The sequence below is a fragment of the Corvus cornix genome, chromosome 2 (assembly GCF_000738735.6).
Source record: "Corvus cornix cornix isolate S_Up_H32 chromosome 2, ASM73873v5, whole genome shotgun sequence".
Taxonomy (NCBI): Eukaryota; Metazoa; Chordata; class Aves; order Passeriformes; family Corvidae; genus Corvus; species Corvus cornix.
The window spans coordinates 132832468-132857786 of record NC_046333.1 but is presented as its reverse complement, the minus strand read 5'-3'; the positions used below and the strand labels follow the sequence as shown (position 1 = coordinate 132857786).

Sequence of the window (25319 nt, the reverse complement as noted above, 5' to 3'; positions counted from 1 at the left end):
ATTCAGACAGTCTGTTCTACAGCACTGTACATTTTGTCTTATACACAACCTGTCTCTAGTTTGTGGAAAAGTTATTTTGGTTTCTGCCACTTGCAACTAAAAACATGTTGCATGGCAACAGTTTAAGCAGTAGGATGAACTGTAGTTGGTTCTGTACAGCATTTGATGCATGCTTATGTGACTATTTTTGTTGACTGCAGGCAACTCAGTAAGATGAAAAAACTGTACCTGCTGAGCAGTGGAGACTATTTCCTCAGTTCAGAAGTGTTACTCAGACTTGAACTACTGCATGGAGATCAGTGGAATATAATGCATTTAAGACGGATTCAGCCTGAAGTAGTGAAACCGCTACTTCTTTACTGGTATGAAAAAATGGATGTAAAATAAAATTCTATTGTTTAATAAATCCCCATTTTCTTTGATAAGCCTATTATTTCATGTCACTTATCCCATTTCAATTATTAAAAGCAATGTCATTTTAAGTACTGGTACATGAATTTTTAGTTGAGCCTAAACTACACTGCAATCTGCTGAGAAGCCGGATAGATCTGCCTTAATGAGCCCTTGTTGTTTTTCTACCAGAGCACCTGAGCTGCTTTGTGATTCTCTGCCTTGGATAGTATTTAACTAAACTTTAGTCTTCAGGATAGGAAAACCCCTCCAGGCACAGGAGATTAATTCTGTCCTAACCTGTTTCCCATACTGCTCTTCCCAAGTTCTGAGGATGCTCTGTGTGTATGTCTTTGTGGGATTTGACCCTGAGACTGTACTGTTCAATGCCTGTCATATAAAATGACTTTTATGTATTAACAGCTTAAGTGAGGATATAAAATCTAACCTATTTCCAAAATATGGGTTAAATTTTGAAGGTGTCCTCTCCTCCTCAAGGAGGTTCAACAAATTGCAGGCATAAACAAATACCTGCAGTTGTGAACTTTGCTGTGGATTCTCACATGACTTGGGGTCTCTGGCCTGTGGCCTGCAATCCTTTCCTATGCTTTGCTGCAGGATGGATGTGGCATACCTTCCTGCAGACTGATAGAAAGGCAACTGTGTAATGGTGCAGAATTTGCAACCTAAGTTTGCTTAACATGTAGTTTAGTTTTAGATTTGGAAGCACACAATATCTAAACATATCTTTGATGTGAACTGATTTTTAATTCTAGGTGCATATAGCACCATATCTTGGTACACTAAACAACATTGCTGGGAAAAAAAAAAAAAGAAGCCAAATAGCCCAGTGTTTCATTATTTTGGAAAGTTCTACTTACTAGGTTTTTCTCCCTAGGGGTCCCAGATTTTGTGTCACTCATTCAACAGCAGTAGATGCTGCCAGTGCAAAACTGAAGTTCTGGCACACATGTCAAGAAAGACCAAGAGTGGACATTGATCCTTTCCCACAAATAGTATCATTGCTACCACTGACCCAAAAGTCTGGCACACCACCTTCCCTTCTTCAGGTAAGTAGTATCACAACATTGAAAACAAAGCTTTGTCCCATCAAAAATAATGACAAAACTCCTTGAATTCAATGGAACAAGAATAAGGTACTTGGTTTTTTAGGAAATCAAGATTTAGCCAGCTGGTATATTGAAGATGGTTATGTATAAAAATGCAATAAAATTTCATTCTACTTCATGCAACAAGTTGCTATAAATTGAGTCAAATTATCTTAGTTACACCCTGGCTATTAGCTAAGTCCTTTGGATAGATATTTTAGCTGGAAGTTCTCAGAACTGCAAAATTAAGTCTCTAGCAATGCGGCTTCTGCCACTCAGCCTTGTTTTAATCCAGAGTAATTCTTACAACTTCACTGCAGTTAACCTAGATCTATTCTTCATGTCTGTAAAAAAAGCAGAATTCTGCTCATTTTCTATCACTACAGCCCTTCAATCAGCTACCCATGGTGTTTGCTTTCTGCAGAGGACCATGAGACACTCAACAGACCTTTTCACAGTTTGTAGGTTGCAGGTGGCCAGTTCAGTTTTGGCTCTTTTCCTTCTTGAAAGCCTGAATGTGAGCGGTAACTGCAATAAAAGCTATAGGTTTTCAGCAATATAGTGTTCAGCCTCAGGAAACATGGTACTTGGAGAATGTGGATTAAAACTGTGGTTCCCTTATCAAGAACTGTATAGGCTATGCCACAGATTTGTCAGCACACACTTCTGTTACTTTAAGTTGGATAGTTTGGGGCTACAGTTACTTCCTTTGAAATCTAATTCATGGAGGCAATGGAAGAAAACAGTGGGAGAGATTTCCTGTTTAGAAGAAGCTGGGTTCAGAAGCCAGGTTCCTGTTGATCATGGCAGGAATGGGAGCAAGAAGCGCCTGTGTCTTACAGTGACCAGTTCACAAGGTGTGCTAATGACCCAGGACTAGCTGTAAATCAGGCAGACAGAAACATGCAGGTTTTCCAGCCCCTGTTGAATTTGACAAAAATTATGACCTGGTACCATGAACATCACAGAGTCAGCTGATGGCCCATTTCTTGCTCTTATTTTTTTTCCCCAGAAGAAATTTGCACTTTTGAATCTTCCAGCTACACTGTGCTTGCAAGAGCTTAGAAAGGGCAGCAGCTCTGGGTGAATTTCTGAGGGCACTCTTAATGCAATTGGCATCTCCAAAAAGTCATAGCATGATTTTGTCAAAATAGTCAGTGATGGTGTGGCAGAATGACCCCTTTCTCTCCCAGTCTGAGTGATTGTATCTATCTTACAGTGAGCTGATGTAAAATAATCTTCCTAAAGTTTCACAAAACATTCACATCCTCTTCACCTGACATCCTCTGTAGTTCTGTACAATGTACTTGTAACATATTTCCACCTGTTAAAAATGTATTTTTTAAGATGTAGTGGTTATTAAGATATGCTGAAAAATCTTGAAAAATATTCAGAGATTTTTGCAGCTTGCCATTTTACATATTGTGATTGACAAGGAAGAATAGTCCTGAAAACCCTTGACTGTTTTTGAGCAGTTAATGAGAGCACATTAAGAAAACAAAAAGGTGGAAAAATAATCAGAATTGCCTTATTTTTCTGTAATGTCTTTTAGAAAAGTAGAACTAACTCACCAACAACTATTAAAACTAGCTAAACCAAATTTCTCTTTGAAGAGTTCATCAAGATTACCACCTACTCTCACAGGAACTCAGATTCTCCAAAGGGATGATATTTCTAGCAATAGAATGTGGTAAGTACTAAAGTCCCTTGTGTATCTTTCTGCACACCAATATACCTCAAATATTTATGAAAGTATTTTTGATTCTACTGTTTTCATGAATACTTTTCTTTAATACAATTATCTGCTTAGTGAAGCACAGTTATGGTACAGATTGTTTGCATGGAGAATTCCTTCCTAGCTGATTCGTTTCTCCCTTGTTTATGCCACAACACAAAGGGGTTTATTTCCCCAAATACAAGTGTTTTGTCTTACATAATAGTCGATATTCTATACATTCATATTCTTTAAACCTGTCTGAAATGCTAACCCTCAAAGTCTTGCTATGCCAGTGATTTCCACAGGGCTGTATGTAAAAGGTATTCCTCTACATTTTTTTTTCATTATAAGTTTGAGCTCCATGTACTTTTTCCTCTACTATTCACTATGTCATTACACCACTTTTCTGCCCCTTCTTATTTTTTCGTTCTATAAGCAGCCCTAGATTTTTCTTAAATAGGTATTAAAATTTTTTTGTTTGTGATCCAGGCCAACATCAGTGGGCACAGACATGATTCATAGCTTAGCTCTGGATGGGACCAAAGACTCAAAATACCAGGGTCATAGAAAGTACACCTATGCTGAGCTGCTCCATGTGAGTACTGCTTGAAAATACTAGTTGTCTTGAATCGTGGGTTAAAACATTTTATTCTGCAGTATGAAGTAGTCAATAATATGGGGAAATTGGTTTCATTTTATCAATGTCAAATCTTTATGCAGAGGTATAATTAGAATGTCTGCATTTTCTCTGTTGTATCTGTCACCTATTTGACAGGAAATCATGGCACACACAGATGTTTATTTTCACTAGAAAGTGTTGATCTTCTCCATAGTGACCATGTGTTCAGTAGGCTATTAGGGAAAACTCTCTGGATAAATGCTTCAGTGGAGTCATTGCCTAGGGAATTATACTAGACTTACAGTGAAAACTGAATCTGCCTTAGAAAGTCATTAAAATCATAACATTCATAAGAGGAAAATGTTTCATTTGTACAATCCCTCTTTATTGCTTGTGTACTTCATTTTTTTCTTTATTGAATTATTGCCTGCTAAGCAGGTCTTCAGTGGAGCAGACCTCAGGAGAGACAGGCTTCACAGATGAGCCTTTTCTCAACAACTGCTAAAATGCTGACAAATCAAACATCTGAGATGTCAACATCTGGCAATCTAAAATTTATCCAAAACCTTTCTCATTTGTGGAATGGTCTCAAAACAGCCTGCTGTTTCATGGAGGTATTGATACCCACAGGCTTACAACTAAAAGAAAAAAAGTTAAAGAATCTGAGCCCACTCACATGCACAGGGTTTGCTGAGCAGTTGAGTACATGCTTGTTTGTTTTGTACTTCAAAATCACGCTTTGTTTATTACTTCACTGCAATCATTTCACTTTGTTATTTTTGACAGAAAAAAATGTTAGTCTTTGCAATTAGGGGACATTTGCAGTTGGGAATGTATATTCAGCAGAACTTCACACTATGAAGTATTAGTTTTTATACATCATCATACGCAGTTTTCCTCTTACTGATGGAGGAAAATACCATAAATTTACAGTGGTTAGACTGGTACCTACAGTAAAGACCCCACAATTTGCCATTACAAATATGATGCAAAGAGGAATGCAGGGATTCATAGTTTAACTTCATACTGGGGAGGGAGATCTTCCTACTCTGCTTCAAAAAGGGCTTCCTCCGGCCCTTCTCCATCCCTGTTACTATTTGGAAAGAAGCCGATCGCCAGCCATCACACTCATCTGCTTCCACTTCTACTATCAGAGACAGCAAGTCAGCCATAATTTCTCTCTTGTGATCACCAGAAGTTAATTTACTACTTACAGAAGCCTCTTCTGGCTTCTCTGTGAGCATTGACAAAATGGGTGTATTCTTCCTCACGTGCTTTAGGAGCTAGCCATGGTAACAAGCATGGATTTCTGGCTCCCTGAATTGCTCATGATTTTGTTGCTCATGTCAGTGGTGTAACTCCAGAAGATGTATCTTTTGTTCCATGATAGTTAAATGCTTTGAATCTTGACCAAATAACCACCTCTTAACTTCTCTTAATTCAAAACACAGTAGCCTGAGCTGAGACTCTTGACAACTAACTGATGTTGTTGAGTATCACTGGAATTCCCCAGAGCTAAAGACTTAATGACAGAATTAAGGCCAGGTTTGTCTTTTTGTTTTAATATTGAGGAACCACCTAAGGGATGCTGTGATCACTTAGCTACTCTGCATGTCTTCAGTCATCAGATTTATTCCATTGGATGTGAATATTTAGTGGGAAAATGGTCAATTGCATACGTAGTAGAAAATGGAGGCTACTTCCTTGGGATGAAGATACTAATTGAACACACTTCATGGCCTTCCATTGCAATGTAGACATTTGAAAATAATGAAAGCCTGTTATTCCTTGCTGTATAACTATGTTTTATTTGTCCAGGGGGAAAGTGCTGCTGGCAGTGTTGTCTTTGGGGGATCAGGAATTGAAAGCATGCTGCAGTCTCTTTATTTGGAGAGCAGAGCAGGCTACTACTTCACAAAATTCTGTGAGAAGTCAGGGAATAAGGTATGAATATTTTCCTACTCTGTGATAATTTAGTCCACAATTGACTGAATGCCAAGTTATAGAGGGCAGCCAGACTGAAAAAAAAAAAAAAGAAATGGAGAAAGAAAGATTGATGACTGGATGAATTATTACTTGTGAGACTCCAATCCCTCAACAACAATAAACTGTTCATGTATATATGCAAACTAATGACAGGTCTTAACCAAGCTGTCAGATTCTTACTGTCTCAAACCTATTGGAATTCTTATTGTACCATCAGGGATAAAAAAAAAAGACTAATAATTTTTAAAAACTAACCTTTAACTTGGCAGAAAAAAATGAGGTCTTAACCCGCAAAAACCATTTTCTAAAAAAATGGAAAATCTGCTGTGCTATTACTCATAATAATCTGATTTCTTCTTACTTTTTGGGTTAGTGATGTCCAAAATCTCCAATATTTTAAAAACGTTCTTATGCTTCCATGAATCTCCTTGGATTTCTGAGAAACATAACACTATTTCTTCTATGTAGTCAGCAGGTCTATCATTCATTGCTGGGTGTAAATTGAGGATTGGATTGGAACAAGTTATGAATATTGAGTTAGTGCTTAGTGGCTTTGCAGAAAAATTGAGTCTTTAGGGGAGATTTGAATGCAATCAAGATGGACATCTGTTTCATCACTAGTACAACCCAGAATCCAGCAGCAGTAGCTAGAAATGCCTCTGGCTTCTAGAAGGCAAGATCCAGTGTTTCTAAAGCTGAATACCTTCAGCTAAAATGTTAAATGTGTATAGATAGAAATCTAAATAAACTTATTTTTTCATTGGAGATAGGCAACCACCCACGTGTCTCTAGCCTTTCCAGGTGCCAGACTCCTTTCAAAATGATTTCCTTAAAGTTTTCTCTTCAGCTGTGAGGCCTATTTCACTCATGTTCCAGGTCCGGAAGGCTACGGTTTGTGGAACAAAGTTCCTTACCCCTACCTTTTCAGAATGCATTCTTTATTGGTTAGTGATGGGGATTTCAGGGTATTTTTAGGGTCTGAACCCCATAAACACATGATTAAAACAGAGGACTTGGGGAAAGATCTAGACTTCTTCTGAAAGACCTTTTGCTGTTTGTTTGAATTTATGAGATGAGGCCAAGACTCTGGGTCTCAGAAATGCATGTAATAAAAATGTAATGATAGTCCCAGTAGCATATGTCAAGTACACGGTATTTAATTGTTTTGGTTATTGCTGCAAAATGCTATTTTATTGTGGCACAAACTTTGCATGTCCATTATCAGCATCTCTTCTTTAGCCCTGGCTTTATGCCACTGAAATGTGGTTACTCTTCAAATGTTAACTATAATGTTAACGATTTTAATGGCCAATTATGCATAAAGGATACAATAAAAGATAGAGTATCACTGTGACAATGCTATTAAATATGTTGTCCTTCTGCCAGTATGCAACAGAAGATTAAATCCCTCTTAAATTGAGCTTGATTTATGATGACTCCAAGGAGCTAAATAATTACTTGCATTGGAAAGTCAGCTTTATAAAAAGTTGTGATATTTGGGTAGCAATAACTTACAATATTTTTCATCTCTAGTTGTGGAAGAACAGTGTGTACTTTTGGTTCGACCTACAGGCTTATCATCAGCTTTTTTACCAAGAAACCCTTCAACATTTTCAAATATGCAAGCAAGCTCAAGTAAGTTGTAAATAATGTGTTTTTCCTTCAAAAATACATATGTTCATTCCCTTCACAAATGCAGTTGTTCAGTGTAAAGACTGAAAAGAAGATAGAAAATAGAAAAGTTTCCAAATCTTGACAACCCACACTAAAGTAAATCTGTGTTGTGGACAATGAAAGAAGCTCTTTGGATTGTTTCCATGGAATTTCTTGATTCAAACGTTAAACGTGCATAGTTTGATTTCCAGGCTCTGCAGCCTGTTCCCAGTTTTATCTATTATATTCAGTTTACCTAAACTCCCCTTTGCTACACTGCGTCATACTTGGAAACTGTCTGCTTAGTGTTAACATCAGAGATAGTATTTTTTCTAAACCCTCTAATTATCCTGTACCTTTCCTTCCATCTCTTGTGGGGGTTAGAATTGCAGATCTCATAGTACAGACCTCAGATAATGCCCTCAGTAATGAAAATTGATCTTTGTCAGCCCTGTTTAATTTTTATGATTGTCAGGGCATCATTATTATCTTTACCATGATTGTCATTCCCCTAAATAGATCTTTAGACCCTGATTTAATGTTAAGTGGAACTGATATTTTCAATAAAAGAGTATTATAACTGAGCATGCACTTAGCCCACAGTGGTGCTGATGGCAGAGTAGACTGATTCCATCAGGGAAAGAAACTGCAACAGTGTGATATTATTAGAAGAACTCTGAGGAACTTTTAAAATCACTTTGTGAAACTTTGGTCTGATTTTCCTCTCTAAACCGTGTGTAGGAGTATATCCTATCCGCATATTTCAATATATACTGTAACAGAGCAAAGCTACTTCACATGTCATTGGAACAAATATCTGTAGAGAGCTGGTGAGAATAATATCTTTATATGACATGTTACTGAGCATCTGGACATCCTTGAATTTGTCTTCTTTTCCTTCTTGGAGGTTTTATTGGGCAAATGACAGAATTTTGCGTATTTGTCCAGAATTCTCATCTGAATCAGTGTTATTTGTACAGAATCTCCAAGCAGAGGCCAGGGCATGGATTCCTCCCTCTCTCCTGTCTCGTACTGGATAAACTGAACTGCTACCCTATTTAGTTGTTTTCCCCTCCAGCTCTTTTTATAGCCTGAGGCTGTGGGCAACTGAATGTCTCCTTAAATCTGTCTCCTGCATCTGCCCAGGCCTATGTGTAGCTGGGGACCTCCTCACAGCAGATATGCAAGCTGATCATATCTAGTCTGTGCCACCATTTTCCTATGTGTTTTATTGCAGGCCAAAGCTTAGCTTATGGTCCCTGATTGTTTTCATTTTGGTTTCATTTCACACCAGTTTACATTCTTCTTTGCAGTAGTTGCATGGCTGAAAATTTAAGGCCCAGGTCTTTTCTACTGATCTTATTTCCAGCGCTGGCCTGGTGGTGACAGCAGAACATCATACAATCAGTGTTACCAGGCAATTGCAGACAGGACATACACATAGCCATTAAAATAAATACATCAAAACAAAATTTGTGAAACTGTTCCATTAGCATAACTAACAGCTGAAATGTAACATAACAAATCAACACATGTGCTGCAACATTTGGTATCATTCTCAAGCTTTCCTTTTAAGGCTGCAGAAAAATTATACTTGTTTTCATTGGAACACCGTAAAGAGTCAAGCTGCAACCAATCTACAGAGTCTGCTTACGGAAGGGATGCCTTCCCAAATTCTCCACTCACCTTTGGCATAAGAAGACAGCCACTCCAAATACTCCTAAGAGAATGCGAATCAGATTCGCATGACACACTGTCATATATATTTTACTATTTATTACAGAAAGAGACCTACAGAGACAGAGTATTCCATATGCGTGCTGCCTGCTTCCTGTTAGAAACAAGAACAAACCTTGATTGCTGTGTATCTGCTACTCATTGTTTCATTTGTTAGGCATTGTTATCTCAGCTTTATAATAGATAGAGTAATAAAATGCTTTCCAAGGTATATATACATTCACCTGGGGAAAGAAAGTACAGTGAGAATGAAATCTGATGGATAAGAATAATGACAAGTACTGGTAATCATCCAGGAATGCACATGGTTATTCACTGTAAACATAAGCACAGGAGTGTAAAAATTTAAAAATGAAACCAATAAAGAAATATTGGGTTTTAATTTAAAAAAAGCTATTTAGAATTAGAAAGTTTAAAATAGTTATGGGAAATACAAAATTTTAATGCTAGAATCAATTTAGATAAAGGGAGTCCTCATTATTGTGAACTTGTAGGGTCAGATACAAGATTTATGTTAGTGGGAAGTGATGATGGAAGTTAAGGCAGTTTAGCCTCTCTGTTTAACACCAGCCAGTGCATTGCATTCTTCCATCATATGATTTTGCCAAGCAGCTGCACAAGCCCCTCGTTTAGATCAGAGCAATATCCATTCCTTTGGGCAGCAGTACAAAGCACTTGGACTTAAATCTTTCTTGCATTTCTTGCTTCACTCCAGTCATTCTGAAGTTGCTTATCAAAGCCTTCTCGTCTGGGGATGAATTCACACCAGAACCCAAGGCCTATGCAACCCCTGATTTGGAAAGTCATAAATGAGGCCAAAGTCTTAATCTGAATTTTCTAAGCATTTTGTATAATGAGGTTCGTAATTGTAAGTAATTCCAATTGTTGTAAGTAATTCCAATTTGCAAACTGACCAAATTTGCAGATAAGGTTTTGGGTTCAATCCGTCACATATTTATAGGAGCATTTATAGCTGGCAGGTAGAAAAATTCTTGTGTTTTTCAATAGGAACAAAACAATGAATCAACAAAGTTTAATATGCCCTTGATGTCATATGCTTCAGATTTTTGTATGAATTTGTTAACCTGTAAGTTCATTTAATGTAATTTTTCCTGTTGATCCCTTAGGAGATTGACCAATATAACAGTTTCAATATTCCATTGAGATTGAGAAAACCTCAAGAATTCCATGACATGGGAGTATAAAAGGCTATGATTATTGCTTTTTATAAAACGTGTCTTGCAAACTGCATTGCCCAGTGTTGAAGGCTGTGAACAGACACTTTTCCTCTTTTTTGGCATGTCTTCTCAGTTGGTTTTCCTGCAGTCCTTGCCATTGAATCTGTGCAGATCTACAGATGCACCTCAACTCTGTGCAATGGACACAGGCATGAAAACTACTTCTAATTTCTCTCCTATCTGCAAGTGTATGTATTTACTTACTTGGTCAAGTCCCATAGCAATGGATTCTTACAGGAACTCAAGTAAAAAGATGCCAATTCCTCAGACACTGTAAATGTGCATCCTTCAAAGGAAGAGGCCATAATGATTACACCACCAAGGGTCTGGTTCTTTGAGTTTGGAAAAGTGCGTTCCTCTAGCTAGCTTAACCACCTCTAAAGTTTTGCTTCATGTGTATTGCCAGCCTGACTATTGGTTCTGGAGAAAAATACCTGTCTTTACTATGTTCTGGTTTTGCATGTGAAATTATACAGAACTGGGGAGAGTTCTGCAGGTAGAGCAGCCTGCAAAGGCAGTCCCTAATGTGGCAATATATTACAACATTGTTCGTGTGAGCAGATTGTCAATAGCTTTTGGTCAACACTTCTTAGTCTGGGCAATTTCTGACTTGGTAGACTGGTATTTTTTGCCAGCTCTAAAGAAGAGTAGCAAATATACTCAAGTTAACCTATTTCATACAAAATCATAGGGGAAAGGAATTCCACCCAAGAAACTAGTGGTGTGTTTGTTTTTATTTTATTCTTAAAACTATGTTCAAATGATCACTCATTTAAGGAACTATTTTAATTTGTGCTAAAATATTGAGGACTTCGTTTTGAAGCTTTTTACTAATTTACAGATCCCTTCTGTTATAAGTCATAACAGGTAGAGCAATGTAGTCCTAATAACAACTGAAATGGTTAACCCCTTTTTAAAAAGGCTATTTTTAAAGAGACCACGTCTTTGTATCATTGGAATTGTCCCTTCTAATTTGGCTAATTTTGTACATTAAATGTTTTGGATCAGATTTAACATGATTTAACTGAAACTTTCCTAGTGATAGGGCTCTTCAAAATAACTTTCAACTTTTGAAATCACTGCAAATATAATTAAAGTTGGTAAATTTAAATGTACCTAGGGATTTTCTGAGAAGGGTTTAATTTAGGATAATGTGGTCTTGTTTTCGGCTAAGACTCTTCCTATGGATGCCCTCTTTCTCTTACACCTTGCACCTGCGGATCATTATTGCACTGATAACGTGGGCCACAGAAGGCACAAACCATCTTTGTTTTCAGTGAAAATGTAGAAAGTGGAAAGAGTGTAGAATCCTGCATACACAATAAATACAGTAATCATAACGAGCTAACTGGGGGATGGATGTCAGCCATCATAGCCCTATATTCCTCATGACCTAATAGCAGGAGAATCTAAATTCAAATTGTAAAGGTCCAAAGTAATGGGGATATACTCTATTACTGTTGCTGTTTGAAAGAGAGAGTCTAATAAATCAACATTAATTTAAAACAAACAGAAACATAGTTATTTAATGTACTCATTCTCCCCTTGTGCTTGAAATCTAAGCACACCAGTGTTTTATTACTGCTTGAATACAGATGAAATGTATTATTTTCTTCTCTTCTGTTGCTTTGTATATCTGTTAGTTACAGCTGGACTTCAGCAACACAGGGAAATGAGAATTATCAGAATCCTGAATTCTTCATTGTCAAACCTGGGTGATAATAAATATTGAAAATGGACTTGTCAGTGCTATCCTAGAGAGAAATTCTGATTTATGCGACTAATCTTGTCCCTGACTGTATGTTTGAAATATATAGACTTTAACAATATGAAGAAGAGAAAATATTTATATGAAATATATTTTGGCAGCATCTTTTTTTGCTTGAGTTCCTAGCTGCAGTCAGAATCATGAAGTTTTAGAAAGCTATTCTGGAATATCCTTTTCCAAGATATTCCTGGAAAAAAAAGTGTTTTACTCTGAGTTTTTGATGTTCGTTTTCATAGCATAGCTTATGAAACATTTAGAAGACAAGAATTTTATGTAGGGGACTGTACGAAAAAAAATTGAAATAAATAAAAACATTCCTCTGTGCTTCAAGAATGAGCTGTTAGGGAGAAGGAAATATCCTCCAGGTTTAGCTTTCTGCTCCTTGTACATGTTGAATGGCAAAACTCTGTGCTTCAGATAAGAAGCATATTATAACTGTTTCTTTGGTAAGGGCTTAGACCTTAGTTGTGCAGTTGTATCTCCTACACAGATCCTGTACTATGATGAGTCTCACCATTGTCAAAAAACTATGCAAGAGAACCTCCTCACAGAATGAAATCATATAATATTTCATTAATTTTAAGTTCAAATTTACAAATTACATCTCTTAGAAGAAGTAAGAGATGGCTCAGCACATATTCTGCAAAACAACAGTGTGACTTCATGAAGAGCGCAGTTGCTGTAATAATTGTGGTTATCTGAATCTAAGTATCAGCCAAATATATCCAAGTGAAAATTGCATTAAGCATTACTTTGTGGTCTAACCATTTTAACAAGTAAGAGTAAAAATGGCAGGGGGATCCATTATGTCAATAACTGAGTTTTGGACACAGTAATAATAATAGTAAAAATAAGGTAACTGTAATTAGATATATGTATTAGAAATTAGAAATTAGAAATATGTATTAATTCTCTCCTTCAAGGGTCTGTAACCATTGAAATGGATGATGGCTAAGAAACAGTTTTCTTCTGTTTTACTGTAGTTCCTTTATGCAACTTACATTGCTCCATCTGCCAGTATGGACATTGAACTTCATCAGAATAAGAAAAATATGATTTATCAGAAAACCGACCCAGCTTTTGAGGACCTTTTTGACCCAGCAGAAGAACATATCCTCACTATTCTGCTGGAACCATGGATGAAAATGGTGGAAGCAGACATATACACTTACAGAAAGGTAATATCTGGATGACAACATGAAAAATTCTTATTTTAGGGAAGAAAATCACAAGAGCATTCATGTGCAACCCTGTTGTATTTATACTCAGGAAGGGAGAAGTATTACAAGATGTTTTACTTACTCACTCCTTTCTATCCTGATATGTGGAAATAGGCTGAGCTTCTTGTGGAGAGCAGACTTCTCATCTGAAAGGAAGGTGTGTGCTTCATAGACTTCTTGGCCTGTGAATTAGGGAGGAACGCATCTTGCTATGGTAAAACTTCTCTTTGCACTCAGGAAGTTTCATGTTTCTGCAATTGTACCATTGATCAGAAGTAATTTTTTATGATGGGTTGCCCACAAACACTATATATTTTTAATGATAAGCACATAGTAAGGTGGTTTTCTAGAGTGTCAGTGCAGTGATAGTAGGCATTTCTGGTGTTTAGAATTTAAGTGCAGTAACTGCTTAGCATAGAGGAAATGTGATATGGTGATCCATGTATTTGCCCCAAACACTTTTTAGAATGCTGCTCTAAATAAGTGGCTCAGAAGTGTACTCAGTTCTAATCCCAGAATGCTCTGAAAGCTTGAATTGAGCATTCTCATGGAGGTCAGAGGAGATGGCTGCAATCCTGACTGTACCTTTGACAAATAAGAACAAGAAATGGTGATGACAGTGGTGGATGCTGTGGCTCTCTGTTCTTTGCAAACTTACCTACAAGTTGCTATCTGTAGGTCAAACTCCTTCTGGGTGCCATAATACGAGAAAGATGTAAAGCTATTGGAAGATGTCCTGAGGAGGGCTGTGAAGAGGATGAAGGGTTTTGTGGAGAAGCCTACAAGGCCTAAGGTCACTTGTTCAGCCTGGAAAGGAAGAGACTGAGGGGAGACAAAGTGGTCTACAGGCACCAATCTCTTCTCTGTGGTGCCCAGTGGCAGGACCCAAAGGAATGTCCTGAAGTTGTGTTAGGGGAGGTGTAGGTTGGATATTAGGAGAAGTTTATTCACCCAGAGGGTGTCTGTGCACTGGAACAGCTCCCCAGGCCAAGTGCCAAGCCTGACAGAGTTCAAGAAGTGCTTGGACAATGCTCTCGGGCACATGGTGTGACTCTTGGGGATGGTGCTGTGCCAGGAGTTGGACTCAATGATCCTTGTAGGTCCCGTCTAACTCAGGATACTCTGTGATTCTATGATTCTAATTTCAAGTCTTTAACATCTCTCTCTTGGATATGGAAGGACAAACTTACAGTGGGGAATCAGGAGTTAGCGGGCAGGAAGTTAGTTCTTTTTCCTGTTTTTCTTCGCTATGACCCTAATTAGATGAAACATCTCCAATTTATAGGAAATATCCTCACTTACTGCTGATACTTCTGTCAGCTTGTAATAACATGCCCCCATTTCCCCCTGCAAAATATTTTGAAATCCTTTTGCAGAAGTTTTGTAGTACAGTATATTTTTCGTTCTATATCATGCATGCATGTAAGAACAACTGGATAAATAGATACCTAAAAGCAAAGTTGAGAATGGTCTTCTAAGCCTGTTAGGTGGTAGCCAGTATTAAACATTTAAGAATGGAGTATAAGAACAGAAAAGAAACATACAGCCATATTCAGCGCTTTGCAACCAAGGAAGTTCAAGGATCAGAGATCTTACCCACATTTTTGATTTCAATAGTCTTTGATGAGGTTTTTTTCCCCCACGGGTCTCTGTAAACTGTATCTTGAGTGATACATCTTCAGCCTCACTGTAGAAGTGGGTTTCATGGTTTAGTCATGCAATAGGAGAAAAAAATGCGTATCTTGATTTGTTTGCAAACCCCTCCTTGATAATTTCACCTGGTGCCCTAGTTTTGTAAGTCATAAGGAACAAGTGAACAATTGTTATCCTATCTCAATGTCCTATTCTCAATGTTGTTATGTTTTTACAAGTTTCTATTGTATCCTACTTCAATTAGATCTCCTTGAAACTCAAGAATCCTAGACACTTTGACCTCTCCTCCTACAGAGGAGTTCCATACCTTTTTTGCACTTCTCCCCCCATCTGTATGTGTTATTTTACATTCTTTTGATGAGATGCAAGCAGTACTCAAGGTCTGGATGCACTAAGGATTATCCAGTGGCAGAACCATGTTTTCTGTTGTGCTCTTTGTTCCGTTCCTAGTTGTTCATTCTAATTGCCTTTTGACTCCTGGTGAACTTTGAGTGGATGTGCAAAATGTAAGCTAATAGCCATCTGCAATGATTCCAAGATTTCCTTCCCAAGTAATAACTACTAATGGAAAGCCCTAATTTGGAGCTCACTGGAATGACTTAATGTTTATTATCGTTGAATTCAGCTGGCCTTTTATCATGCAGATGCTGAAGTGTCCTGATATCCTGCAGCTTTTCACAGTCAATTTAATTTTTTGCTCTGTGGAATAATTTTGCAAACTTTGTTGTCTTCTCACTCACCTCCTTTTCCAGATAGTTTCTGAATGTTTAAAAAACAACCTCAGTGCAGATCCCTGTGAGACTCCAATAGGAACCCCACCCCATAATGAAAGTTATTTATTTCTTTGGTTTTGATTTTCTACCTTCTAATTAATTCACAAGGGGACTTTCCCTCTCATCCTGTGATAACATAGTATCCTTTAGAAACTTTGAAAGTTTGAAAAGCTTAGTAAAATGAAATATACTAATCCAAACACATCTGTAAAATATTTTCTTTGCTTTTCAACATCTTTTCTAACCTTTCAGATAAATTACTTTTTCTAAATTATTTCAGCTATAATTCTTTATGACCTTCAGTGCACCTTGGAATTGCTACTTTTCATGAACCTGAAATTTTATTTACTTCCTATCAGACTAGTTTTAGACTCTTGTAACTGTGTATTTTCTGTGCATACTATAAGAGTTGTCTAGGGTCTATTGCTGGTCCTCACTGAGTCAAGTCACCAGCACAGCTGAGGGTTTTTTACATTGCTTTTGCATAAAAAGGAGTCTGCTTTTGAGCTTTCTGAATACTGTGTTTTCACTGCTTCTAGTGATGGAAAGATTCCTCCAAAGTAAGAATTGAAGAGATATACTTCTCCTTTCACTTAATATGTGTAGCAGTTTACATCTCCTTGAGTTAACCACAGGATCATCTATTGCCCTTTCAGTTTAGAGGATGCGTTGCTTTGCACGTGTAGTTACGTGCAGACTTCTCAGTGCTCTAATGACACAAGCATCTTAATCAGAGCACGAAAAAACCAGCTAAATCCTTTTGACTGCACAATACATGTGTTTGCGAAGAGTTATAATACAGAGACATAAAACGACCTGTTCTAGGAGGCACTAGAGTCTCTTTGTGCTAGGTGCAGGCTGATACTTAGGCACACTTCTTCCCAAGCACAAAGACAAAGTCTGCTTTGTATTTTGTTCAGTCCCTGGCTCTACTCTTCCCCTTTGTTCTACTCTATAGCAGGACGTATTTGGCCCATAATGAAACAAGATATTTTATCAAGAATTAGGTGAGTCCAAAATTGTTTATTTGGGACATGTTCAGTATATATACCTACGTTTTTTCTTTAAGTGAAATATGAAATTAAGAGAGTTTCTTTTTACTGTTAACTCTCATCCTGCCTCTATCTGCTTTCTCTTTAAACTTTATGAAAAATGTTCTGAATTATTTTACAATTTGCTTTTAAACTATGTTTTCTTTTAAGGGAAAGAATAGCCCAAAGTACTTTATAACAATGGAATAAAGTTGCATTGAGCCTGAAGACATTCAGATAACACAGTGATTAGTGTGGTATTCACATTTAGATGAAAGTATCATGACTATTAATCTAAACATTCTCTTCTCTCTCTGCACATAAACACTTGTATAAGATAATCACAGCTTTCTAATCTTTGTAATGGGCATGCAGATCAGTATAAGGCATTGGCTTGATTTTGCTAAATATCCTAAAATCTGCATTCAAATGGTTTAGTCAGCCAGGAGGGTCACCAAATATCTCTTGCAGTTACTGATTGTTTGTACATAACATGAAGAACTGCGCTAGTTACATACATACAGCTTCTAAATAAGTTAAAAAGTGTCAATACTTTTGGAATTCAAATCACACACAGTTAATTATTTAAGGAAGGGGACAAGACTGAAAGTCGGAAAGCTTTCACCTTTATTTTTTAGATATTTTAACATCTTTCTCATCTTAAATTTCTGTTTCTCCAAATCTGTGGCACTCTGTCTTTTTGACATTTCCTATTGAGGGTCCTAGTTTTAAGAACTGTTTTTCTGCTTCTCAGTGACACTTTGACATACAATTTGCTGGTATAGGCAATCAGGTACGTCTGACCCATTATACACAATATAATACATACACGATATATTATGTACACAATAGAATTTAGCAATTTTTTGAATTCAAAGTTATTTGCGTAAAGATATAGTTAGGTTATTTAGTGGTATTCTGTAGAAATCTGCATCTGATCCTACACAGATGGGAAAAGTTTGTTCTACCAGGGCTTTTGATAGAACTGTTTGTCACAAGAATGTGACTTCTTGTCTTTTCTAAACATTGGTCTCATTACTGGCAAATGTATTATTTTCTATCCACTGTCACTGGCAAAGTGCCCATGTAGTTCTCCATCTTCCTATAATGTGTACTGTAGCGGTGATATAAGATATTATTTTTATTAGGTGGAGTTGGTGGAAGAAACTCAACAGCTGGACTCCGTGTGCTTTAGAAAGCTCCAGGCTTTGCATCAAGTGAGTAGTTCCAAGAAGGATGAGGTAAGACAAGTACCTACTAACAAAAACAAACCCTTTCTCTATCAGAGAGGGCTCACACTTTGAGTATCAGCAATGAAAGACTAACCAGATGCTAGTTTGGAAAAGCAAATAGTCTGATTTCTACCATTCATTTTGGGGACTGATTGACAGCCACTGTGTTAATCAGATATACAGGTCTTCTGTCAGTTCCATCAACATCAGACCTAAAGTCTGTGGGATGTATTTTGGGCCGCTGCTCTTGAGTAAATACCTCAATTTCAAGTGAATTACAGGTATATATTGGATTATTTGATTATGGAACCTTCACACACTGATACGTTTAAAGCAAATAAAAAAGTAAAGCTTACTAGGAGCTGGAGCCTTAACTCAATTTATTTTCTCAGCAATCAAAAAGCTATTTTACAGAGATAGGTTATCTAATGCAATAATTATTAGAGCAAAATACAGAGGTGAAAAAAACAGTTATGCAAGCAAAATAATTTCTCCCCTCAGAGTACTGTTGCTGACATTGGGGCTCTCAAAGAAGATCAGCACTTGCATCAAGTTCCCAAAGAATTGGCAGGTCCTAATCTATCTGACCTGATCCACAACAAAGAGAAGTTAGAACAGTTCTGGGCTTTTCTTAATGAGCATTCTGCTAGGTACGTTTCTTCATTATTATTATTTTACCTAAGTTCAGAAGAAATCTTTTCTGAGGATCTTGGCTATCTAAATGTTGACAGATTTTAGTCTTTTTAAAAATGTGTTTGCATATTTATGAAATACACACGCACATTGTTCAGACAACTGAATTTTTCTTGGGGTAAAAATTCTCCTGTCAAAACATATTTGTATTACAGTTTTGCTTTCAGTTTCTGCTTTGATTAGTGGCAAACCCCTGAGTAGAACAATTAGCCTATAATGAGTAAAATTTTCTCTTTTTTAGTACAGATTCAACTTAGTACATTTAAAAAATTAAAGCTGGTTATTATAAAAATGTACAAATAGAAAACAGGCATGTTATTCTCATAGTGTGACAGCAACCACAGTTTTGTGTTTGCTGAACAGATTTAAATACTAGCTTGTAGCAGATACAGTCTTAGACAGGGTCTTTGAAAAAGTGAGCCTGTTGTTTTTAAAAGTAAGATCTAAACAGAAGCTGACACTTTTTTTTTTTTGTCTTTAAACTGTCACTTCCTTCTTTTAATGGGTTCCCATGAGTTGATGCTTTGCATATTGGCTATTAATTCTAGTCAGGCACTGCTATAGCTTTCCATTGGATACTGGTCAGCTTTTTCAAAAGTGCCCAGAAAGGGGCATCTGGCACAGAACTCCTCTGGCCAAGACTCAATGTCATCACTTCTGCTTATTGTCACATTGTTCCCTTTGTAGTCAGAGAGAGAAATACACACTTCTGGACACAATACACCTAATTCTGAAGGTAACATCTAAAACCTATTTGGCTGAATCATTCCTAAAATGGTTATTTCTTCTTAGTGACTACAAAAGGGCTGCAGATAATGAGTTCAGATGGATATTCTTATGCTGTAGGTGCTTATAGTCAGGTAACTTCTGAGTTAGTTGTCTAGAGCAGTGGTCTCCAAACATTTTTGCTTGCGCATCTCATCAGTAAAAACTTTTTGAGCGTGGAACCCTAGTATATATATACATATATATGTGTATATTTAATTTTTTATAGATTATATACATGTGCTACTAAAGTTTTAATATTTTCTTCCTGCCCATCTACAAATGGTCTTGCACACCCTCTTCACACATCGCAGTTGGGAGACCACTAGTCTTGAGTTCCTCTCTAACTGGGGAAATGGTAGGAATCAGCAGATAACAGGTCCTGGACAGGTATGCTGAATTGTGTCTGGTATTTCCTGCTTCTTTGTTAGTCACAGACAAGTCCCATCTTAACTGGTAGAGCCAGGCAGAGAAATGTTTAACTTCTGGACTTTTTTTTCCTTTTTTGTAAAAATTCATAATGAAGAAAAATATTTGAAAAAGTCTCACTGAAGTGTTTTAGGGCTGGGTTCAGACTAGTTACTCTAGAGTCCAGCGGGCATGCTACAATAAAGGTGCTTAATGGTACTATAATCTGAAGGGATCCTAGAACTAATGCAGTCTGGAAAATTTCAGAAAAAAACAGACATGTAATTTGCCTTTTCATCAAAACTTATGGTTCTGATAACGTCCAATCGTAAGTGATCCAAGTTTCAGGAAGGAAAGGCTGCTGAGTACCTGCACACAAAATTAAGAAACTAAACAAAGCTCCATTAATTAATGCTCTGTTAAATATATGGGATATATTCACACAATTGCAGGACAATTTGTGTTACTTTGGGTTAGTGAATTACACTTATTAGTCTCGCCAGGCTAATTGACTGTGGATGTGTTCCTGATCCAGTATGCCAGGATAAGTCACCACTAAAAGGTTTATCTAACACACTTGAAGATTATATATTTTGCTTTTTAAATTAGGTGTACATATTTGGTCGGTTGTCTTAGGTAGATGCCAAGGAGTTACTCCATAAACCACAGTAACTTGGATCACTTGCATTTGGGTGAACTTAGTCATTTTGTGATGAACTAGCAAATGAAAGAATTTTAGTCTCAATAGAATTTAGGTCTGTAATGGTCTCAAAAGACTTTTGAAGGGAGAACATCTGTTCTTAAATCAGTCAGATGCTTTTGAACGTTTTACTCATAGATTAATGTTTTGAAAAAGCCAGTTATTAACTGAATGGAAAACTGAAACAGATTTGTCTGAATTCAATGTTTCATATTTCCTGCTGCAAATACAGTGAATGTACTCACTAAAATGCTCACAGAACTTCAGCTAATAAGATACTGTCGGAAAACAGTCATATAAATTAAAAACTGAAAATTGTAGATATGTCATTTATTCTGTTGCCTGGTTTAGAGAACAAAACCATTCGATGATTCTGTGAAAACAAACTTAAATTTACAATGTATACTCAGATATTATGAACAAAATATAGATTGTGAATTGCATCATTGGAATGATTTGTCACTGACTATGACTAATTAGGTAAGTAGTAGAATTGGTAATTTATGAGAAAGCAGCCCACAAAAAGCCGTAGAAACAAATTTTACCATTAATTGTTTTTATCTGCTTAAGTACAGACTGACTTAAACTCTAGAACTTCACAAGGGGCAGGAAGGGAGTCATTTCTTGGGCTGATGTTCCCAGCTGTCATCCCTGCTCCTTTCTCAGGCAAGGAGACAGAGCGGGAGGCATCGACTTGTCTCTCAGTGGCTCACAGCCTCAGTACTGATTCAAATTCTCATCTGTTTCATTTTTCATTCTCTCTGTGAGCTCTGCACTGTGGTTCTGGTTCACAGTCCCTGCTGGTTTTAGCAGTGGCATATTGAGGAGTTACTCCTTTCAGGGTACTCCAGATGGCATCCTAAGTGAAATCTCTAAGATGTGTATTTGCTCTGCCTGTTCAGCAAGTGCCATGGTCTCAGCAGATGGTACTAGCAGAGAAAAAATGACATAAAATTTGACCTGGTATTTAGGTTTTGAATACTTTGGTGGGTTGTGGTTAAACTAATAACTCCCTAGAATGTTGATGAAATTAACTCAATATTGAAATAACATGCTGTTTAAATTTGTCTGTAGCATGGATCTCATGTGCTGGCTAGATATTGAAGAGTTTAAAAAGATGCTGCACAAGGATAAAGAAAAAAGTAATGAAAAATCTAAGGACATTAAAAACAAGTACTTAAACAACAGGTATTTCTTTGGACCCAACAGCCCAGCTACCAGAGAACAACAAGAAAAGGTAGCAGTTACAGAACTTTTCATAAAGAACAATCAGTGTGAATGTGACTGAGATAAAAACCCATAAGTGGGTTTGCTCCAGCTTTTCCCCAAGCTATCTCTTCAAATCTTAACCTATATTTTTGGCCAGAAATCTGGTTCTGTTCTGGTTGTATAGGTCCCTTCCTTCCTGTTCAGGCTTTTCTTCCCTACCACTTACAGAACATCTTTCTTAAACTGTGATCTGTGGCCATGGCCAGAGCATGCACAAGACAGCTCAGAAAAAGTGTAAAAATTACTCTCAGGCACAGTGACTTGTTCCAGCTTTCTATTTTAGTATGTCAGTAAAGCCACAGACAGCAAGTCTGAGCTGTGGTACTCTGATATATCTTGATACTTAGGCAATTTTCTTGGTCAAGCTGGGGTATTATTTGCCAGAGTCTGTATCCTATTATAGGTAGGGACAAATGTAATCTGTTCCCTTTTATGAAAAGTACATGTGAGCCTTGGGTAAGCATGCATTAAGGGCTTTGCTTACAGTTAAGCTCATGCTTTGCTAAATCAAGGATATAGAGAGATAAAGGACTTTTGGTATACACAAAAGTTTATGTCATGTGTTATTGTATTTGGATTGCTTAGCTAATGCATTCAGGTGGAGGAAGGAGACAAAGCCTTCATGATCAACTTTCGGCAGCCGTTCTGCTAGAAGTTCAGCAATGTGTCCAGAAGAGATTAGAAAAACAATGGCTGCCATTGTTCCTGGCAGATGAACACCATGGGGCAGAAGGACAAGCAAAGGTAATTTTTTGACAACGGCAACACATACAGGCATTGTTTTTTGTTTGGCTCATAATTTACCATTGGGATAAAAAGGTTTAGAGGAAAAGCAGACCACATCTTACTTTCAGTTTACATTGAAAGCAGGTTGAAGCATTTATCTTGGTAGGTTCATCTGAAGGCTTAATTTAGCTGACAGCATTACTGTTAGATCCTAAATCTGAAGGAGCTGGTGTTAGCTCTGCTGCCATCCAGACTGCCAGGAGAGTGAACTAATCTTTGCTGTAGTGCTACACTCTCCCTGTGCCATTTTGCCTTGGCCATACAGTTGCACACTGAAGAAATACTGCTTTGTGTAAAGGATTTGCCCAAGGGGACCAGAACACAAGCAGATGAGTGGGCTTCCCATGCCAAAATTCTTTCTCTTACGCTGTCCACATTCTCCCATCTGGAGCTGCAGTGCTTGTAGAAATGACTTCAGGACTTGTGAAATTCTGCTGAGTGGGGAGCTTAACTGCTACAAGCCTTGTTCCAATTGGTTATTTCAGAAAGTTGCCAAAAAGCTGGGAGTGAGGAGCCTTTCACTCCTGCTGGTTCATTAGAAAGACTGAGGAATGGGCAGAGCTAACATCTGCCTTTTATGAGTGCCTGTGTGGCTGTGATCCTTGTAAGGGGATCATCCTGCTGGTGACAGATGCAAAGACTTGGGGTTTCCACTTCCACAACAGCTCTGACATGTGAATGTTATAGCAGAAGGAAACTTCACAGTTCCACCAAGCAGACACATATGCAACTGCATTGATTCATAAAACTCATTTTCTGTCATCTTTATAACATCAAGAAGGTTGTCAGAAGTGTTGTCAGAAGTGCATATAAACGGAATCTATTGATTCAGAACACTAAGGAATCCGAAAGATACACATTCGAATAAGAGAAATTGTAATTTTAATAATGATTATGTTAATTCTGTAAAAAAATCCTAACCCTCTGCCATTTTTAGCTGAACTCTGCCTCCTTTACAAGCCCTGGCACAAGACCAAGCAATAACTCTAAAGCGGCTTCCAGGTCTGGAAGCTAACTCATGCCTCTTTTTGCACCTGCTGCACTGTGTTGGCTGGGAGATTAGCCCAAGTAGTTTAGAAAATGCTGTATTCAACTCAAACAGTTTACAGGAAATACATACTTCTAATGAGCTTTTAGTCTTTTCCTAACTCCATTTATGTCCGATTGCTATTTTCTCTTTCTTATTGAAAAGTCAGAGGATGAAAAGGTTCTTTGAAGAAAGTATTTTAGAAGAAGTGAAACCAGATGACATTCTCCACTGGCTTCATATTTCACAGTGACAAAACAGTGTGGGCATGCTATGTAGTCCTTATTCAGGAAACCTGCCCTTTGTTTGAGGTGTAATTTTGCTACAAAGAAGTTGCAGGATCAAGTCTGTATTTCTGATACAGCTGTACAAAGGAACTAAAAACATACTAAAAAAAATCAAACCTAACATTTATTCCTCACGTAAGTGGTCCCTCAGAACATTATGGGTAAAGTAAACCAATTTACTGAGTGCACAGCTTGACTGCTATTGCCTCTTGTCTTCTCTAATTCCCCAGTCTTAATGAGCAGGTGCTCATTTATAGCTGAAGAAGGGATGGCATTCTGTGCAGGTCCACGACAAGTTTCAGACATAAAATCCATAAGAAGACATATGAACTATTCTACCACTGGGGTCTTAATCATTAGAAGGCTGAACAAGAAAGAAGAATATTTAAAAAATAAAATAATAATCTTCTGTTCAATTATAGATAAGGGACATAACTGAAGATCTTTCACGCAAAGACCAGCAAAAGACAACCGGGATGTGGAAGGCAAATAAAATTCACTGCGTCTCTTGTGTCTGCAGTTTCACAGTCTTTTTCATGTGGACCTTGCACATTTTTCACAATTTCCCTGTTGACAGTCTGAGGCCCAAATGTAATGTTGAAAGCAATCATGATTGTACTGGTTATAGTGGACTGATTACTTACATTACTCCTGATTAGCTCCCTGCTGGATGTTCATGGTAAATTTCTCTCCCTTTCTGTCTGGAGAGGTCATACTTGAAAATAAAGGTCTCTTGTCCTCGGCTTTGGAGCACTATTAACACTCTTCAAACTCATATTGTACCTCTAATTCATATTTATCTGTATTTTGCATGCAGTGGACTTATTTGGACAAGCTGTTCATTCCAGCATCTGGTAGTTTATTTATTATTGCAAGTGGATTACGTGCAGACACAAAAGGGAATGTGAAGTATGCAGCAGAGTGGGCAGGTTTAATCATATCTCACAGTATCTGTTTCGTTTAGAATTGTATTTTAATCTCACACCACTGAGATAATATCAAATTTAAACCTTTTAAACCTTTGTAATAATACATTTCATCAGATGTTTGCCAGTTTTTTCCTCTTGAAGAACAGTGAACTTTTTGTGATTGCCAACATACAAGTTGTGTACATTTGTTCAGTTGAACTTTTATTGTCTGTTGAAATCAAACTAGAGACCCGGTCACCAATTATCCATGCAAACCATCAGCACAAAAGGGATCCAAAGTGCATGTGGGTTCTGTTAACTGAGTTTTCCCTTCGTCTGTTTGTCAGGAA

General features: G+C 37.4%; 1 protein-coding gene across 1 annotated transcript in view; it reads left to right on the top strand.

The window, feature by feature from the left end:
- Positions 1–25319, top strand: part of RGS22 (regulator of G protein signaling 22) — a 60981-nt gene that overhangs the window by 21386 nt on the left and 14276 nt on the right. Inside the window, exons 10-20 of the mRNA XM_019289037.2 lie at positions 201–362; positions 1289–1460; positions 3113–3189; positions 3706–3811; positions 5654–5779; positions 7355–7456; positions 13201–13395; positions 18043–18135; positions 18628–18776; positions 21767–21929; positions 22547–22705. Coding sequence (XP_019144582.1) covers positions 201–362; positions 1289–1460; positions 3113–3189; positions 3706–3811; positions 5654–5779; positions 7355–7456; positions 13201–13395; positions 18043–18135; positions 18628–18776; positions 21767–21929; positions 22547–22705 — 1504 coding nt within the window. The remainder of the gene's footprint in view (positions 1–200; positions 363–1288; positions 1461–3112; positions 3190–3705; positions 3812–5653; positions 5780–7354; positions 7457–13200; positions 13396–18042; positions 18136–18627; positions 18777–21766; positions 21930–22546; positions 22706–25319) is intronic.